This window comes from Biomphalaria glabrata, chromosome 2 (genome assembly GCF_947242115.1).
Source record: "Biomphalaria glabrata chromosome 2, xgBioGlab47.1, whole genome shotgun sequence".
In the NCBI taxonomy this organism is placed as follows: domain Eukaryota; kingdom Metazoa; phylum Mollusca; class Gastropoda; family Planorbidae; genus Biomphalaria; species Biomphalaria glabrata.
The window spans coordinates 49,591,562-49,604,853 of record NC_074712.1 but is presented as its reverse complement, the minus strand read 5'-3'; the positions used below and the strand labels follow the sequence as shown (position 1 = coordinate 49,604,853).

Genomic DNA, 13,292 nt, shown 5'->3' with positions numbered 1-13,292 from the left:
TTCCAGCATATTTTTTTCTTTGTTTGCTAGATCTAATTGTGGTGCTTTAGATCAATTTATTTTCTGCGATGTTAAATGTTACTGTAAGGTTTTCCTTTGTATATTAAGTCAATAGATTAAAACAATGATATTAGTTTTCTTTCTAAAAGTTTTAATACAAGGGGAAAAAATACATACACGCACACATGCACATATTTGTTTTATTTTATTGTGCAACGAACGTGTGTTCAGCGCCCTAAATGACATTTCTCTCCAAGTAAACAAACTTAGTCTCATTAACTAGTCACCTCTAGACAGTGTCAATATTTCTCAACAATCTGCGTTAATCCATTTTGGCTTAAGAATGGTCAATGTCTATCAAAACATTGTCATGGATTAAACAAATAAGAAGTTGAGCGTGTTGAGTCTCTTGAGCCCTCCCTTTAAAGATACCCCTGGTCAGTGTCTGTTTGGCTTGTAGTCCAGCCTCCTAATTGAGACTTTAAGTAAACAAACTTATTGTCCCTTCCAATAGTATAAAAGGTGTGGGTTGTGGTCCAGACCCTTGATTGACAACCTATCTCATAATAAACACACTCATACCAGAGTAACCTTATGGAGATTTGGCTTGTAGTCCCGCCCCTAATAAAAATTCTTCTCCAAGTAAACAAACTCAGTTCCCTCATAAGATGTGACCTCTAGAAAGTGTCAACACGTTGACATCTGGCTTAATGTGGTCAGCTGCCTATCTGGGAACTCAATGTTATGGACTAAACAAACAAAAGGAGGTGGGGGTAGCTCATCTCTACCTCTGGAGATATACCCGCACATCTAGACAATCAGCTTGACATAGTTAAGAAATACTACATGGTTACTAGACCACTCAAAGGTCAAGACAAGCTTTTAAAGTGTGCCAGACATCGCTGCTACGTATGTAATACGAATTTATAATGTAAAGTCTAGTCCAACCCCCAATAACAAACCTAGTTCCCTCGTGTGACCTCTAGAGAGTGCTTAAGTCCATCGTATCTGACTTGGGTTCACCTGTCAATCAATGAACTCAATGTGATGGGCTAAACAAATAAAAGGGGGAGGGAGATGTTCATCTAGAAATATACCTGTGGCTCTTGTAGTTCAGCCCCCCCCCCCAATAAAGATTAACTACTAAGTAAACAAACTCAGTTCCCTCGAAAGGTGTGACTACTAGAGAGTGTCAATACGCTGACATTAAACCTACGTCCATCGTATTTAACTTGTGGTTACCTGCCTATAAATAAACTCAATGTGATGGACTAAACAAATAAAAGGGGGTGGGAGTTGTTCATCTCTACCTCTGGAGATATACCCACACAGCTAGACAGACGTCTGGTCAGCATGACGTAGTCAAGGAATGTAGCATTTTAACATGTTAACTAACTTACTCAAAGGTCAAGACAAATTGAAAAAAGTGCCAGCCATTGCTGCTCTGTATGTAAAGCGCATTTATGATGTAAAGTTTCATCTCTATTTATATTAAGTTATTAACATGCCTTGTCTTTTTATAAACGATGTTTGGTGCATATTCATAATGGCTCTATTTTTAAGCACATTATTTTGTTTTCATATAAGCATTAATACATTCTATAACAGACAGTAATGGAACGAGGTCCATATTATGCATATTAAATAGGTGTATTTTTTACTATCCGGTTTACTATCCGGTAGTGATATCCGACCGGAGCCGAATAGCACCGGATAGTAAAAAATGCCGGATATTCGGCAGAAGCCGGAGCCGGAGGGACTATCCGGTGCACCCCTAGTCAAAATGTAAGTGCCCCTTAAGAGGTCATCCCCCCCCCCCTCGCGAGCCCAAAATGATGGCAAAATTCAAACTACGACACTGGGCCCGTCCATTCTTTTACGTTGTCCAGACAACTTTCCATTGGACGTCCCTTTCTTCGTGTTCCCTCCAGTGTATATTCACTGTGAAGCCATACACAGCCAGATAATTGGACATGTCGCCCGGTCGAAGAGGACGTTTTGGAAATAAAAACTAGAAACGCCGCAGCAAAGAAACAATTTTTTGTTTTTGTTTTAGACCTACAGTCAGAAATGGAAATGATGTGCGTCCTAACACAGGCAGGATAGAGAAGCCACACACTGTAAGGCGTTGCTTATCCATCGCGTGGTGGCTCCATGGTCAAGTTTATCAATGGTCAAAATTTGATTTAGATAATCTTTGTTTATTATAATTCGATATAATATTAATATTTTATATGCTTTCGCAATGATGAATAGGTTAATTGGCCTCAATAAATAGCATAAAAACATTGTTTCAAAATGAGTAAGGAGTTTCTTGAATGTTTATTTGAGAACATTGTTTTTAGAGACACTAATAGATCTAATACTTTCCAGATTGATGGCTGTAAAAGAAATTGTCTCTGGGTTTCACTATATTTTGTGTTAATATTCAGATAGAAGACCAAAGTCAGACTAACGTAAGCCTCTTAGTGGAATAAAAGAATTAAAAAAGAGATGGAACATCCTGAGTGACAGCCAGAGTGACAGAAGTTTTTTTTTTCTTCTTGTACTTCATCTATATTTTTAGAGATAGGGAATTACCGTTTCATAAAAAAAAATAATATTGCGCATCTTTTATGCTTACACTTTGCTCAGAACTCAGTACGCTATTTGCCAATCTCTTTTGTGGACCAGTAGGGGGAGGTTGAGGGGGTATGTGGAGAAGGCTTCCATGCTGCCTTTAGGAGCCCATTGATATGTAGCTAAGTCGTGCTCGCATAAGATCATAGGAAAATAATATGTTTCCAAAGCCAGTATCAATTTGTAGGTATATATCGAGGGGTAAATAGTTTAAATAACATTCATCGTGTTTCTGGTGGCTAGTTCTGGGTTTTTATTTGTTCCTGGTCGAATTGTTATTTATAGATCAAGTTGAAAGTCGTCTTACTCGCCTTTGATAAACTATGATGTTGAAATATAAGTCTAGAAAATTAATGGAATAATTTGGATTTGGAGTCTTCTGTGTTCAATTTAAGCAACTTACATGAGGATCCACATTTAGGTTACGAGCAAGAAAATAATTAGGGCTTTGCGGTACCATACTATAAGTCTGTCAACTAGAATACTGTTTTAAATAAATGTTTTGGAATCTCGTGGAAAATAGTGCCAAGAAGGATGTGATAATATTATTCAGTGATGTGTGATAAATTGCATGGCTGTAACACTACGATACCAGTCTTTAAACATCTGATACACTCATACAGTCAAGAGATAGTCAAATTTGACTTCTGTATACGAAACGTTTCACTTTCTAGCGCCGCACTATCTATCTATCTATCTATCTATTCATTGGTCTATCTATCTATCTATCTATCTATCTATCTATCTATCTATCTATCTATCTATCTATCTATCTATCTATCTATCTATCTATTCATTGGTCTATCTATCTATCTATCTATCTATCTATCTATCTATCTATCTATCTATCTATCTATCTATCTATCTATCTTATCTTAACTTATCTTATTTGATCTATCTACATCTATCTATCTATCTATCTATCTATCTATCTGTCTGTCTGTCTGTCTGTCTATCTATCTATCTATCTATAGATACCTACGTATAATTATGGATACAACTCATTAAACTCAGTTCTCGACTTCCTATTGATGATCGACTTATGGATGCTCAGAAACATTCCACCGTCAATCCACTGGGGACTTGATATCTAAGCTTTTCTATCACGACATTCACGTCACATTTATTGTTACGACCTTATGGAACACTCTCTCTAAACTAAAACATGGAGATATATATTAGACAAGGAACGTCGTGATTGGTGTTATGGACTACATGTGTTTGTTTCTGATCTAACCATCAGTAAAGGGAGGGGGAGGTGAGTGTTTGGTTGTGCAAGCTGAATACATTCTGACAAAATGACAAGGTTTAAGTGAATAAAAAGGTTTGGAGAGAGGGGAATGAGAAAGAGACGATTGATAAAAAAAATATTTTAGAGCTATATTTAGTTTCAAATGGTTAAAGTATCGTTTTGAACTTGTGTTTCTACATACAACTATATTGAAGTTGAAAGATGTACGTACTTTTAAAATAATAGTTATATTGCATTTGGTTTGAAAAGAAGTTTATTCAATTTTATTTTAAGTTCTAGACTAAGAATAGAATACGCCTCCAAAGGTTTAGTTGTATAAGCTGTCTGGGCTACAAACCAACGATTTAGTATCAATAGGCTTAAGGTCTGCACCTTCAACATTTAGTGAGATATACAGAACCAACGATTTAGTATCAATAGGGCCGTGGGTCTGCACCTTCATTATTTAGTGAGATATACAGAACCAACGATTTAGTATCAATAGGGCCGTGGGTCTGCACCTTCATTATTTAGTGAGATATACAGAACCAACGATTTAGTATTAATAGGGCCGTGGGTCTGCACCTTCATTATTTAGTGAGATATACAGAACCAACGATTTAGTATCAATAGGGCCGTGGGTCTGCACCTTCATTATTTAGTGAGATATACAGAACCAACGATTTAGTATCAATAGGGCCGTGGGTCTGCACCTTCATTATTTAGTGAGATATACAGAACCAACGATTTAGTATCAATAGGGCCGTGGGTCTGCACCTTCATTATTTAGTGAGATATACAGAACCAACGATTTAGTATCAATAGGGCCGTGGGTCTGCACCTTCATTATTTAGTGAGATATACAGAACTTTAGAGTGTCTTAGGGTGAGAAGATCTATCGGATCGACAACGTTTTCAGTGGCGGCTGCTGCGGTTAGATAGCTTATTTTGCAACCAGAAGTATATAAAACCAATGCTATCAAATGTATATTACAACAACATGTGTTTACATGTACTATTTAAGGTCTACCTCCATAAAGGTGTCTTGAGACGGCAGCGGCTTTTTCATCCATTGACGGTTTTGACAATCTCGCAGCCTATAAGTATTTCCCTCCCTCCCTTATAAGTATTTCCCTTCCTCCCTTATAAGCATTCCCCTCCCTCACTTATAAAAATGTCCCTCTCACCCTTATAAGTATTTCCCTCCCTCCCTTATAAGTATTTCCCTTCCTCCCTTATAAGCATTCCCCTCCATCCCTTATAAAAATGTCCCTCCCACCCTCTTAAGTATTTCCCTCACTCCCTTATAAGTATTCCCCTTCCCTCTTGCTACTTTATAAGGAGATATTATTTGACTGCCAAAAGATGATGTGGAATTTAAGCGTTTAGAATAGCAGCAAACTATGCATTGATATATTTTCATTCACAAAAGAGACTTCAATCACAATCCTCTGGTCAAGAAAAGTATCTCCACACAGTTTAAACCAATTTTTTACGGAACAATAAAAAAATGAATATTTTATTTCAATTGTAGATAGGGTGGGGTAGGGGTGGACGATCTAGCTTGTGAACAAATGTATTTGACCTCAATTTTTTTATTTTTCAAAAACCTCGGGGGTGGGGGGAGGATTATGAAATCAGGGCACTCGGTTCTTTTTTCTTAATTCTTTCAGCGATCTGATTGGTCATACTAAACCACGTGGTTCAACATTCCCTCTTATTCAAATTTGGTTATAAACTGCATTTTCATCTCATGTCCTTAGGTCACACTCCCCCACCCCCCAGCGGTTCTTCTCCCCCTCCTAAAAGAGCTATCTAAATCTTCTGTGGTGTCTTGGTTTAGTCGACAAAAACAATATTCAGACGTGTTTTACTCTAGAATGAAGTCGGTCGTTGGCCTTAGTCTATGTCAAGTCTGTGAATGTGTCATTTCGCTGTTCCCCCATCTTCAAACAATTATGCATTGAGTCCAGTGGTAATGCTGTTTACACTTGAAGTCCTGACGTGTGAGGGGAAAAAAAGATTTTTTGAACTCATGAACTCACGAATTGGATAGTACAAACAAAATGTTGATATTAGAGACGATGGAACATTGTACCAAGTCTGATTAGTATTTCTATGACTAGTGTAAATTGGTAAATAAGCCATACATTCTTTCCTAATCACTATAATAAGACAATTTTCTTGTTGGAGCTTGGAACAGTACGTTATGATCATAATACGGAGATAAAAGCGTACAATAATCTTATCATTATTACATTGTTAATATTCATATGTATTCAATGAACTAATGATTGAGAAGATATAGTTTAATTTCGGGGGCCGCTAAAAATAGTGGGGCAAGTTCTCTGTGCATTAGACTGAAATATCATAGGCTCAATTCTTAGTTTTAAAAAATTGTATCTGATCAGCTTACTTTTAACCTGGCCATCAAAACTTGGCCATGATTAGAGCTGGTAGGTCACAGTAGTTCTTTCAATTCTCATCATTAAATAACTTCTTTTAAACGAGTTGACATTAGATGACCCTACATTAAATGAGATGACTTAGAAAGACCACTTAAGATCAGATGACATTTGTGTTTATTATCTTCTCTTCTATTTAATGACCATCTTGCGACAATTTTTTTTTCAAGAATATATCCTCCAAATAGAACACTTCATTAACAGAAATGTGACATTTTAAGAGTCACGCTAACTCGACGCTAGATCTACTTTACGATAGGACTAATGTGGCATTTTAAGAATCACGCTACCTCGACGCTAGATCTACTTTACGATAGGACAAATGTGACATTTTAAGAATCACGCTACCTCGACGCTAGATGAACTTTACGATAGGACAAATGTGACATTTTAATAATCACGCTACCTCGACGCTAGATCTACTTTACGATAGTACAAACACGCGGAACCAAATAGCAACTAGATGTTAATAGTTCCCCTTTAAGACCTTGAAATCTATAGGGCAGATGATGCTAAGGTCATCTGCTTCTTTTGCCAACGGTTAACGACCTGGTGTCATGTGGTCAGCACAATGACCAACCGACGTTACTTTCCCCAACTAAAGTCAAGTACCCATTAGAGTTGGGTGGACTCAGTCGCGCCCTAAAATTTCCCGAAATTCAAAATCCCTGTCTTAATAGTGTTAATAGAAGGACAATGGACATAATTATCTGTATGCAGTGTAACTGAAACTACGAGCCTGATACTTAGTTTTCAAAGCAAAGTTTCTAACGAGATTCATCAAGAAATAATCAACCATCAAGACATTACGTTATTTCTTCAAAGCGGAAGTCTCCAGTAATCAATCAATCGATACTGACAGAAGTACATTCAACTTCGATTTCATTGGTTTGAAAGAAAAAGACATTTGTAATCGCCCGTCACTTGTTTCTGGTTGACTACTTTCTTCCCACTAAATGCAACTATTGTCTAAATTAGTCTTGCCGGACAAGACGCACGTTGCTATTATCTTGCAAGCCTTAAGAAACGCCAGTTCCCTGGGGGCTGTATTTACCTAACATGCAGAAGCTAATTCACCAGCTTGAAAGCGTTCGATTGAGATGGTGCAAAGATGCTTTAAGACAGCCATTGATTTTCTTTTTGTCTTTAGTTTTCTTTACATTTGGTTCTTTTTCAATGTTTCAGGGTTTATTGTAGACTCCAGCAGAAATTGGGTCAAAGAAAAGAAAAAGTGACGTTTTTATTATTTTGTCAGTCGTTCTATGTCCTTGCCTGAATACAGGCTTTTAAGTCAACAAGATAGATGTTTTTAAGTCAGCATGATAGATGTTTTTAAGTCAACATGATAGATGTTTTTAAGTCAACATGATAGATGTTTTTAAGTCAACATGATAGATGTTTTTAAGTCAACATGATAGATGTTTTTAAGTCAACATGATAGATGTTTAGGGCAACAAAATAGATGTTTTTAAGTCAGCATGATAGATGTTTTTAAGTCAACATGATAGATGGATGTTTTTAAGTCAGCATGATAGATGGATGTTTTTAAGTCAGCATGATAGATGGATGTTTTTAAGTCAGCATGATAGATGGATGTTTTTAAGTCAGCATGATAGTAGTTTTTAAGTCAGCATGATAGATGTTTTTAAGTCAGTATGATAGATATTAAGATATTAGGGCAACAAAATAGATGTTTTTAAGTCAACATGATAGATATTTAGATCATCAAGATAGATTGTTAGGTCAACATAAATGTATCATAAAATAAATCAGCGATGTTTAAGTCAACTTGATTGATTATAAGTCATCATGATTGATACCGTAAGTTGACGTGGAAACGTGAAATAAATTCATAACAATAAAAGACTTTAGATTCTGTGCCGTTTTAAAAGTTATTGCTGGGTGACCGTGAACATTTAAGTTACCATCGTTACTAGACACTTAAAAAAATGTTACATGACACTTTTACCAAGAGAGAAGTTACTTTGTAATTCATGAAATTTGCGTTAAATTTATTTTATTTAATATGGTGTCAGAAGAAGTGTCATCAATTGTGTCGGTTATTCCACCTCGAACATTGGAAAAAAAAAAGATATAGCCCAGTGATTATAACAATCACAATCTTAATACACTGAAACGAACTATGTTAGAGATGGTCCTGATTTCTTGGTGCACAGGGATACTTACAGGATCTAAATAAAAATAATTCCCTTTCCCTTCCTGAAGACTTAGTGTCTAATTTTCCATGGCGAACTTTCTGTTAGCACAAACTTGCCGTGATTTCATGACAAACTAAGGTGCTCTGTTGTCTTGTTTGTCTTGGTAGAGTTTATTGGTGTATTTGTCTAGAGTCTAGACTACTTCTAGACTTTTGGGGGAAGCATGTTTTAGAAGCTGATTTTACAATTCATCCTATTAGTTTGCATTCTCATGGGTTAAATAATCAAATGTTGGAAAATGGATGGAAGTTTATTAGGGAAACGACTTTAACGATCTTCCTAGAAATTTGACAGTTTATGTACATCTCTGGGAACAAAATTACTAGCTAGTTGGTCACACAGCTAAAACTCTGATATGACTGCTTTAATTTAAAAGCGCTGTGTTTTTCGTGTGTGAATGTCGTTCGTATGTGCATCTATATTGTTATTGTATAGTAGTTACGCTGAGGTTGTCAATTGTAGTCAAACCGAATTTCCATTTGATTGAATCAATAAAAGTTATCTTATCTTATCTTGTCTTATAAAAAAAATAAAAAGAAAGAATAAACGACCATCAACTTCATAAATATAAACATTCATAATGATAAGACATATTTATTTATTTATTTAGTAAACTGTATACTGACCTCTTTTTTTGTTTGTTTTCCTCATGTAGGTCACATTGAAAGACAGGAGAACAAGATCAAGTTTTTACTCACACGGAGTCAATGAACCAAATCGTAGGTTGCTGTTGTTTTAGCCGACACATCTGATTGGCGTCTGGCACTAATAGTGCCTGGTCACGTTAGTCCTGCGTCAGTCGCCTGGGAATGGAATGTCGAGCTTGTCCTTTAAATCCGGCTCCAACTGGCTCCTGCTGGGATAAGTCCGATCCTTGGCAATCTTTCAGCAGTTTTTGTGTAGTAATGCTTTTATAAAAAAAATATTCACTGCCCCACCTGGAGACCTGCTACAAGAGATTGATTTCAGTCGTGATAAGCCTTAGTTAGTGTGACAATCAATCAGATTTTGTGACATGTCCACCTTATGAGCATTCAGAGATATTTCTCTTTCTCTCTCTTTCTCTCTTTCTTTCACTCTCTTTACTTCTGTATTAACTTTCAGCAATTTTTGTCTTTTTTTGCTCAAACCTAACGAATAAGATGTTCGTACCAGTGTCACAGTGACATACGCTTGCAGTCATTACTGGACTCGTCACCAGAAAGCCATTAAGAGGTCACTAGAAGGTCACAGCAAAACCACTTCTAGATCACATCAAGGTCATTGCCAGGTCATCTCAAGGACATTTCTAGATCCCCAAAAGGTTATTACTAGGTCGTTCTTAGGTCACTACAAGATCAATACTGGTTCACCGTTAGATCACCACTAGGTCATTTAGAAACAACTACAAGGTCATCACAATGTTTCTACTGTCACTAGAATTTCACAACTAGGTTACTACTAGATCACTATAAGGTCGCTAATGTTTCACATAGACGTTCACTTTGTTGACCTTTGACAAGACTAGCTTCAGAAAATGATAGACCACCACAATTTCTGGCCAGTGATAATCGTCTTCCACATTGCCACGTCTCCATTTTGTGACCCCCGCTTTGTCCAGGGCAAGAACGCTAGACGCAACGCTTCGTATACACCCACTACAGCGTTGTATTATAATGAAGACATCCAGATTGCTTATTCAATGTACCCGTCTCCACCCAACATACATTCACAGTCCACGCCTTATCTCAACACACCCATTCCAACGCAGATTAGCGACAACGTACTGGGACCTGCGATGTCAGCGTTTGACGCCGCCCTGCCAGCTAGAATCAACCCAGTAAGGGCAGAAACTAATCCTTTTTTCGCCAAGCACGTGGCCCCGAGAAACAGCTCTATCTTGACCTTGGGGTACCTGGTGCAGAAGACGCACATGAACAAGCAGGGCGAACACCACTGGAAAACCCTCTCCGGCGCCCTGCTCTACGCCGTAGATGTAATCAACGAGAAGAGGATAATCCCGGGATTTAACGTGTCTTACGTATTCAGGGATACTTTTGGGAGTACGAACCAATCCCTGTACGAGATGTCTAAGCTTTGGCGAGACGGCATCGTGGGTTTTATAGGACCCTCTGCCGTGTGCACAGACGAAGCAATGCTGGCAGCAGCTTGGAATTTACCTATTCTATCGCACGTAAGTCTAGAGTTGTTTGTCTCGATCTAAATCTATATCTCAACTTAGTCTACAGGCGCTGGTTGTCTTTTATTATCTCACAACTGTCTATACTATATCACGTAGGTTTTATAGACTTTTGTTGTAAGTATATATTAATGCTTTTAAAAAAAATTATATTTTTTCAATGTCCAAACAAAATGCTTTGCACCTTTTGCCTTATTTACTTTCTAACGTACTTTTGAAACGTTTAAATATTTGCTGTTAGGTAAGGGGCTACACACAAACAACATAATGTTTTCTTGATGCTGGTGTCAATAGCGTACCGATGGTGTCTGGCTCCCGGGGCAGCATAGTCTGACAGAGCCCCTTCCCCCCCCCCCCACACACACATATACATCTCAGTAGTGTAAGTAATTCAAATTGCACAAGAAAAGTAAGCAAGATAAAAGTTATATTTTAAGTAAAGGAATTAAACGATTGAACAATCTGTTGCGACAGAAATATAACTTGGCATATAAAGTTTAATCTTGAATCTTGTTTTGACTGGTACAAAAAAAGGTTGTGCAAAATGTTCCACTTGATCCGAGATTGGGTGTTAGAGAAATAACGTGTCCCAACACTTTTGACCAAACAGAGTAAGTTGGTATTAGTTTTGTAAAAACAAACATGACGATTAGGCCACGAGGCCTTCATCAACTAAAAATAAAAGGAAAAAGACAAACAATTAACAGTTAACTTATAAGTTATAAAATATTTCGGCTGTTTTAAAGACGCAAAAAAAAGGAAATTAGCGTAAATCATTTGACACCTTCAGCCAATTAAATTGGAAACATTGGTAAAACACGTCTCAAGGAATACCCCAGAGACATCTGAAATCATGAAACCAAGCAGGTCTGTATTTAATAGTACAGACCATTGATCTACTCATCACGGCTTTACAGCATGGCAGTGACAAACAAATAGCCGTCTACAGAAATAAGAAACAAAAACAAAAAAGAACTTATTTCCATGCCGTCCATCCGCACAGGATCAAGAACCGACACACGTCCCTACAAAAATAAGAGGGTGATCAACCTTTCGACTTCCGCCCCCCTCCCTTTGTTTCACCCATTCATCTTAGTCCGACCGCCTCTTCCCCATTTCCCGCGCTTTTACACCATTTCTTGAATGCCTCGATAGACAACATCAACAGCAGACAGATACGTGAATTCTAAACTTATTTTGTATTTATTGTTTGTCTCTTTGTTTCGGCGCCAAAACGTTCTTGTGTTTTTACTTTGGGTTTCCTGTATGTACGTCTATTGTAGTTTTGTATTCAGTCTGTAGGGAAAAAGGGCTAATCAAGAAGTGTCATGTGACCTGCGTATTTAGCAAGTGACATCAGATCCAAAACACTTTTGGTCTAGTTTTCCCTTATTTCTATAACTGTCTGGTGGATGTGGAGTAGAAATGTTATTATGGTCGTAGTACTGTTGTGAATAAATAATTTTTTCTCTACATGTCATTAAATGTTATTACCCTTTATATAAAGAAATAGTTTGTCATGTCAAACAGAAACATCGTGCTGATTTAAAGAGATTTCTAGTCCAGGTTTGAACATTTTATTTTTTAACAGCTCACAAAAGGGGAGAAGCCGGTATTAGTATTGTGCGGTCAGTCTGTCCGTCTGTCACATTTAGATATCAATAACTAGAAGAGATATTAGAAATGTCACTTAATTTCATGCCAATTATAAAGTTCATGAACAAGTTACCTCCCATACCATCATCTCAACAAACCAAACAATCAAGAATGATTACTGTTTCTTTAAAGGACTATATTGTAACTAATGAAATAAAGGCGTTACACGTACAGGTAGACAATCCTTAATTATTCTTTTTTTTTTTGGGCGGGGGGCGATATTAGTTTTAATAATTACCTTTAACCATGACAAATTTAGCAAAGAAACATTAAAGTTATCCTCACACACGCTATCATGGTATAGAACTACAAAGCTTTTATTTAATGTAGTAGTCTCCAAAGTACGACCATCAGGCGAAGTCCAGCCCGTAACGCGGTGATATTTAAAGTAGGATCAACAGGCTACATCTAGCCCATAACGCGGTGATATTCAAAGTACGACCATCAGGCCACATCCAGCCCGTAACGCGGTGATATTAGGCACCAGGAAACGTCTCTACCACTGTACAAGGTCTCTATTCCATTAAACTAGACGACTGTTTGCGCTGATTCGTCATGTGACATGCTCGGGAAATAGAAATGGCTATTAAAAGGTTGGACATCGACAAAATGGCATTATGCTCAATGTCGTGTCATGCTGTTTCAGAATCTGAGAATGCTCTTTGTTTAATATGAGCATGCTCTTTGTTTCACTTTGTAACTCGACTGTCTTTTTAAATGGTATCTATTGAGCAAATCAGTCTAAGCCACGTTTTTACCTTTCAACTTTGACAGGTGAGGCACGTATCTATGCGAGTCATTGCGGGTTAGAGGTTCTCGGTCTGTGAACCAAGCAGTGGACCTAGAGCATTAGAGTAAGATTATAATAGCAGTCAGGGAAATCGACGAGAGTATTCTCACATCATGCACTGCAATCAGTTAAT

The 13,292-nt window shown here is 37.4% G+C and overlaps 1 protein-coding gene across 1 annotated transcript in view; it reads left to right on the top strand.

Annotated features, from left to right (window-relative positions):
- LOC106077443 (receptor-type guanylate cyclase Gyc76C-like) overlaps positions 1–13,292 on the top strand; it is a 166,757-nt gene that overhangs the window by 7,389 nt on the left and 146,076 nt on the right. Inside the window, exon 2 of the mRNA XM_056021085.1 lies at positions 9,190–10,707. Within this exon, the coding sequence (XP_055877060.1) occupies positions 10,051–10,707 (657 nt within the window). The 5' untranslated portion in view covers positions 9,190–10,050. The remainder of the gene's footprint in view (positions 1–9,189; positions 10,708–13,292) is intronic.